Source organism: Athene cunicularia (assembly GCF_003259725.1).
Source record: "Athene cunicularia isolate RWA chromosome 18 unlocalized genomic scaffold, athCun1 chr18_part1, whole genome shotgun sequence".
NCBI lineage: Eukaryota > Metazoa > Chordata > Aves > Strigiformes > Strigidae > Athene > Athene cunicularia.
Window position 1 is genome coordinate 5,043,584 of NW_020799123.1, and position 7,267 is coordinate 5,050,850.

The 7,267-nt window shown below is 38.9% G+C and overlaps 1 protein-coding gene across 1 annotated transcript in view; it reads right to left on the minus strand.

Annotated features, from left to right (window-relative positions):
* Window positions 1–3,794, minus strand: part of SEC14L1 (SEC14 like lipid binding 1) — a 44,321-nt gene extending 40,527 nt beyond the window's left edge. Inside the window, exons 1-2 of the mRNA XM_026861039.1 lie at window positions 3,688–3,794; window positions 2,751–2,841 (exon numbers count right to left, since the gene is read on the minus strand). Coding sequence (XP_026716840.1) covers window positions 2,751–2,813 — 63 coding nt within the window. The 5' untranslated portion in view covers window positions 2,814–2,841; window positions 3,688–3,794. The remainder of the gene's footprint in view (window positions 1–2,750; window positions 2,842–3,687) is intronic.
* Between the last annotated feature and the right edge of the window lie 3,473 nt (window positions 3,795–7,267).

Consider the following 7,267-nt stretch of genomic DNA (forward strand, 5'->3'; position numbering starts at 1 on the left):
AAAAAAAAAAAAAGATTTTTATGAGAATACATAGTTTGGAAGGAAGTAAGTTTTCAGCCTGAAGACAGTGCATGATTAATTGCAATTTTGATTTTAAAATAAGAGTTAAATGCATTATTTCCACAACCGCAAGCTCCTGACATTGATGACTAGTTTACCTACAGACTTCTTGTCATTGGCATCAGCAGAAGCTGACGAATGCCAGGAACTATAACAAAGTCAAAACATTATTTTAGGTATCCAAAAGACTGCAAAGTACCTTTGAAAGTCTGTCTCCTGTCATAGTCAGATCTGAAAACCTTAGTTTTCACAAAGCCACGAGTTCTTAAAATCTATGTTAATGTGACTAAATGTACCAGGACAGGTTTAGAGCCCACCTGCTCTGTTCTGTCACGTTACTATTCATATTTATTTCTGAAACTAAGTAATTTGTGGCTGTAAATAGGACATCTTCTAAATGGACTGAGAAGCAATACATTTTTCCACAGAGCTTCCAGAAACTAAAAAAAAAACAACCCTCTGGTCAATAGTTCAACTAAATTTTTTTTTTTTTTTTTCCAAAATCCTACTTATTTTCCATTTGCATAAATTCCACCTTCGGAATGCCATAGTAACTGATTATTCATTATTTAAATTTACTTTGGAAATTAAACTCAAGGGGAATCATCTAATGCATGTCAGACTGAAAATGAGCTGTGAATCTCCAAAGTTAATTTTAGCCTCCTGTGTGTTAAGAAAGATTCAAGTTCTTAACTGCCTTTTAGCATTAAGAACTACTTACTCAGCAAAGGCCCTATATTACTTTAAATGTAAACCTCTAACAAAAAATTGAACCTATAATCTTTAAGTTTTGTAAAAGCAGCTTCTCAGTTTTTCTCCAATATATTTAACCTTGGTAACTTGACAAGTGAGTCTAAGTAAACATTCATTTTTTTCACATTTCAGCTGCTTCCAGCATTACGTAAGCTTCAACATTAACAGGAGGAAAAACAAGGCAAGATTCTCTTCAGTCTGATGAACAGCTGTGCAAGTTGTTGGCTGCTTTTTTAAAAAATATACATATATACATACACACACAGTTTTCAAGAAGTTGATTATGACAGATATGCAACAGAGCAGCCAAAAGTCATCATGTCAGAACTGGCAACCATTTGGTGAAATTGTATTGCCCATGTTAAGTGTGTCAGACTAAATTGTGGTAATTTCTAACGTACAATTCTAGAATCTTTTCAAGTTCGGGAGATAGTTTTATTAAAAGATTTGCAAGCAATTCTTAGTGTTTTTAAAGCAACTTAGATATTATCTAGAACCACACAATTTGCCAGTAAATCAGGGGAAGTAGCTTGTATGTGATTTTATGTAGCTTGCCTTTAATGAACTACCTGAAAGGAGGTTGAAGAGAGCTGGGGATGAGCCTCTTCAACCAAGTAATAAGTGACAGGACAAGAGGGAATGGCCTCAAGTTGCACCAGGGAAGGTTTACACTAGATATTAGGAAGAATTTCTGCCCTCAATTCAATAGCAAGGTAAAGACTCGCTAGTTCAGCAAAAAGCCAGGGAATTTTGTCCAAGAAACTCATTTTGGTGACTGATCTAAGTACAAGAACCAGTATATTTCACTGAAGGCTAAAGTTACACACAATCAAATTTAAATAGAAACCCTCTGAAGTCTAGCTGTCAAGAGTGTAGTAAGGTCCTAGAAGACCTTAAACAGATCACAGTCAGATTCTTCACCACTCATGAAAATAACCACTCACTGCCTTGAAGTGTGTACAAGAGCAAGACCTGCATGTGTAACACTGGAGGCAGCTTTAGGAATAAGATGAAAAGAAAATTAAATACTCCCCGTAGAGCCATCTAATCCTTTTTTGCCCCATGACTGCAAAGGATCACTTCTGTAAGGAACTTTGCACTCCAAACCATATGATCTATCTAAATATTTACACTATGAACACCATTAAAGCTCTCCTCTGAAGCCATTAAACATAGTATATTCAGCAAGTGAAACAAAACAATTACTATTTAGATTATTATTTAGTTTTAACTGATTGTATCAGGTAAGAAGCTGACCTGACTGCTCTCCTCTGCTGCGCTTTGTAACTCATGAGAGCCACACAGCTGTGCTTTTGGCTGAATATACTTTAAAATATCAAATACCTACTTCCTTTCTGTTTTCTAAAAGAAAAAATGGAAGCAGAGGGGGAGAAGGAGAAAGAAGAGGGAACCCATTTTGGTTACTATTTGTAACACTAGCACATAAATTGCCAGCCGTGCATCCAAGAGGCTTTTGTTCATCTCTCTGGCCTCCCTAGAAATCTTTTTTTCTCCCTTCCCCCAAAGTATTACCAATGCTCAGAATGCTTTCTCCTCACTTATCCTTCCTTTCATGGCTTTTTCTGTGCTCTCTAGTCCTTTAAGCTCTATACTGATGAAGACACAACCACAACAGTCTTTTAATCAACATACTTGACACCTTCTCCCATGCTAGAATAGAATCAACTGCAAAGGATGCTCTGAGTCTCCTTTTGCTCTAACTTGAAAATAAAAATATGAACTATATCTAAGCTTTGGGAGAAAACGAAAAAAAATACTCTGGGTAGAGAACAAACCATCAAAACACATACCTCTCATATTTTGTATATAGTTTAAAATTTGTACATTCTACAGCTCCTATCAAACAGAGCCCAGTAAGTACTTAGCAATAGAAGGAACTGTCAAGGAAGAAAATTACAGCAAAAAATAATACTTACAGCCATAATTAACTCAAAAGGGTGTTTATACACCCGTACGGGGGATTGATACTTCTGCACCATAGCTGCAGTTAGTAAGACCAACTCAAACCTGAAAAAGAAATTTTTAAAACCATCTGTCAAATGTAAGAAGCCATTTTCAATCCTCTCTTATAATTATTATGTTCGTGATACGACGCTATCAATTCTACAGGAAATCCTTCACAATTCCTTGATGACTTATTTTCCCCTTGGAAGATGCAATGAGACCCGAAAAGCTATGTATATTTTTGTCAGAAATGACTTATTTCTTCCAAAGACAAAATTAGCACATTTTCAGTTCACTTTTAGTAACAAATCCTCAACACGCTCTGTGACTCTTTCATCAGGATGGTGAGACTTCCTGTGCTGCTGCTGAGAACCAAACATTGACACATACCAGCTAAAGGCAGAAAAGCACTGCCCAGTTCCCCCGCATGCTAGGTGGGCTGCCTTGCTTATAGGCCATCCTGAATTGGGACTGGTTTAAAAAAAACCCAACAAAACACAAAAAAGTAGTTTAAAAATATACCAGGAAAACACCTTGTTTTCAGAAAGGAAGAAACAATGGATCAGTACAGCACACTGATATAAGGCATTCCTTCATCATTTCCAAATCAAATTAAGTCTTTTGAGAAACTCAAGAGATAGCTGGGAAGAAAAACTTAAAAGAAACTAAAAACAGAGCCAGAAAAAATTCACTAGCAAAACAGACATTATTCCCATGGCTTTGTGTCTGCTTTCCACAGCAAAGAGTTTGACCCAAACTCTCTTGAATGCAATTAGATTTATTGAAAAATACTGGCACTAGCACTTGCAGATGAAACCATGGGCTGCTGGCCAGACTCATTTTAGCAAGAGATGGTTTGATTACAAGTTCGTTTTAGGTTTATTTTTTTATTTTGTAATGCGTTCTCACCTTATCTATAGTGCTTCTGGAAAGCGTTATCAACTCCAGCTACGGAGTACGGCAGCCGGGCACGGCGGCTTCTCAGACACAAGCAGCAGCCAACAATAAAGTCAAGAGTCACAAGAAAGTTCACCCGACATCCTAGCCAAGAGAGGAATTTACCCATGACTACCCTGCATTTTTTTAAAAAACCACCTGAATCAGCAAAAAAAAAAGCCGCAAACCCTCTCTAATCCTCGGACAAAAGGACTTACACAACAAAGAAACTCTCAACGTTTCTTCTCACCGCTGGCCAGAGCCCGCTTGAGCATCTTTCTGCGTCTTGCCTGTCTCATGTCCTTAGCAGTCATCCTGCCTGGGGTGCTTTGCCGTTTGGGATGTCTGAAAGCCGCCTGTCCTAGACCATGTCCAGCATGGTTTAACTATGATGTACTACAAGCAAGGAATGCAGTTGTATCACTGTATCACAAACTGTTAAAATAAGGACTTCCAAATTAGGGGTCCATGCCTCCATTCCCTTCAATGACCCTAGTAAGGAAATTTGTTTACCCAGAACATGTTTTGTTACTGGCTTACTCCCTCAGAAAACAAATCTTCCTACTAAAATTGAGAGTCCTTATCCTATCTTTTTGGTACAATTCTGTCTCTACAAAGGCTGGATAAGTGGTTACTATTAATGAGTGATTCAGCTACAGTTCTTTCTTACACAAACCATGTGTGTTTTTTAAAGCTGGTCAAGAACTGTCTGTTGTCTGATCTGAAACAAGCAGCTGTTTAATCTGTTGAAAAACTGTTTCTCTGAATCTGGTTTCTGTTGTGGCACTTGGGTGGTTGCCATCATGTAGCTGAAGTTAACAGGTTAATCTAGTAACTCTGTAATTAGATTTAGTTATCTGATTGATACTCCTTTCCATTATGCTTGTAACATCCTTTTCCTGCTCTGAAAGCCTGAGATACAATCCTACCAACATAGCAGGTTGAGGAATTTACGCCCACTCAGATTCCTCTTTGTTCATAAAACTTCTCTCTTTAGAGTCTGGGAATTGTTTTAATTCTTACTGACTGCCACTATTCTACTTAACCAAATGGCCATATAACCCAAAAAACTTTGGACCTTTAAACATACTCGGAGTTTACTGATAGAGTGAAAGCATTAAAGTGAAAGTCCATAATTTAATGTCTAAATCGGTCATGGTAGGTGTCTTGCCTGTTTTCTGCAAATAGAATAATGTTAACAAGATAGACACAAAAGAGGAAAGTAATAGGGTTTTTAAAATTTTTCTATTATTGTTTATATTCCTGTTACATCTCTTCTGGAAGCTCCAGCAGTGCATCATTAGAAGGAATATAAATGAATAAACGGGTGGGTGAAATGTTTAAGGGAAGCTGTAAGGCATGCTGAAGACTGAAGCCCAGAGGACACAGGCTGAAAATGCAAACCATACAATATTTTCAGAAAATTAGGAATGCAGCTTGCTAGATAGGCAGGGAGGTTGGGCCTTAGGGAGGTTATGCAAGGTCGGTCACTCCCTGCTGTCTGAACGCCTTTCCTGGATTGCATTCCTCCACGTTATGAACTTTGGTTATACAACTCAAAGCCCTGTCCTGTACCTTGTTTCAGGCAATATTGCCATGGAAATGAATGAGAACTATTGGTAGTAAATCCTTTTTTATTAATAATAAGTAACTTAAAGTACAATTGCCTGGGAGCAGTGCAGAGCTGATGCATACAAGAAAAGATTCAAAACGCCTCCAGGTCTTGCTGTAATTCAGTGCAAGCCTCTGGAATTTCAGCAGGCAGGGACTTGCTCTGGTTTCTTTTCTTTACACCCCAGACAGTGAATAAAAGTGAAGTGGTCCCGGCTTCTTACTGTCCAGCAGGTCTCATTTTTGCAGCTTTTGTACTAAAGAGACAAGATTGTTAGGAGTTCTCAACAAGAGAGCACGCATTCCTTCAAGGTCTTGCTGCTAAGCTGTACATTTATTAAAGGTATGTGAAAGAGGGATGAGATTTTGAGTTCTGATACACTGAAGTTCTTCAAGAGCCGTTCCCTAATAAATCAGTCCCTAGTCAGTGGAATTTTTTATGTACTACTGGCTACATTGAAATAAATGCTTGCTTCTTAAACCTTTAAAACCATGAAAAAGTTACCAAATGATAACATTTCCAGCTAAAATAAGCATGACCGACAAACAGCTAATGGGACAGAGTTGTGCCCTGGGGACATGTGATTCTGGTTTACACAGAGTTCTTATTAAATGCATTATAGGTACTTAACTAGGTGTCACAATTTTTACTTTCCCTTGTCAGTCTAGGGAGCCAGTATCTGATGGTGCTGGATATGAGGTGGTGTGAATTCCTTCACTCCTTTATTCTTAAAACCAAAATAACTGACACCAGAGTTCAGTCCTCCAGGCACACACCCAAGTGTGGTCATTTGTAACAGCTGTACATATTTTTGTAAGCTCCTTGTATAGCCCATACTGGGGAAATGGTACAGAAGAGGAGAAATTTCTCCACATATCTCTGTAGATCATAAAGCCCTTTATAATGGCAGGGAAGATACTAATAATCCCACTATGCAGATATAAATATTGAGGGTCAGAAAATGCTATAGGAAAAGTCATGCAGTAGGTCCGTATGAGAAAACAGACCAGAGCTCTTCGCTTCCAGGTGATCCCCTTATTCTCAATCACTGCTGCCTTTTAGCTCTGCGGTAGTTTTCCACCATTGACAAGATTGAGAATAGGGTAAAATACCTCCAGACTAACTTGTGTTCAGAGAGGTGATGTTAATGTATGAAACCTAGAAGGCTCCTGTTGCTGAGATTTTTATTCAGGATAAAATTGGCCCTAGTTTACTGTAGTTTAGTGCAGTATAAGTGAAAGTGTATTAACTTTATATCATTATTTGATTCATCTGAATTTTCTCTTGTGTCACAGTGTAGAAAAGCCTTAAATGACCTTGTAGACTGAAGCGCTTTATGTTTTCATGCCACAAACAGCCAGAAACACTTTTTTCCCTTTCTTCTCAAGTGAGTGATAGGAAAATTGAATTGCAGGCTGGGAGCTGGCCAGAGACACCAGCTGCCAGCGCTTGGACTCCAGCAGCTACATCAGAGCACAGACACCATTGACATAGCAAAGGTTACACAGATTAACTTTAGCACATAGGACTGAGTCCTGATTCAGAAAATACATGGGATGAGCACGTGGAAAGCATCCCAGCCCTTATTCACATCGTCTCATTCCAAAGCCCGTAGCCATTTCCTGCAGCAAATTCAGTGTCACCGCTCATAAGCGGCATGGTGCTAAAGCAAAAGTGAGCAGGTGGTGCCGGGGGGGCTGCTAGTACAGAAATAATTAAAGTGTGAGGAGCTAGCAGAGTGTACATCCTGGACAAAGCATCAAATCCAACACTCATTCCAATACGCACGTTGGATATTTGTAACATCCCAAAGGTCAACAGCGCAATCTTCTTGGGGGAGCGTGAGGAGGGGGAGACACCCTTTGGGGCATTATTTTATCCCGCAGACATCAGGAGGTGGCACAGGGGAGGCAAAATATCAAAGGGAACTCACCTCCACGA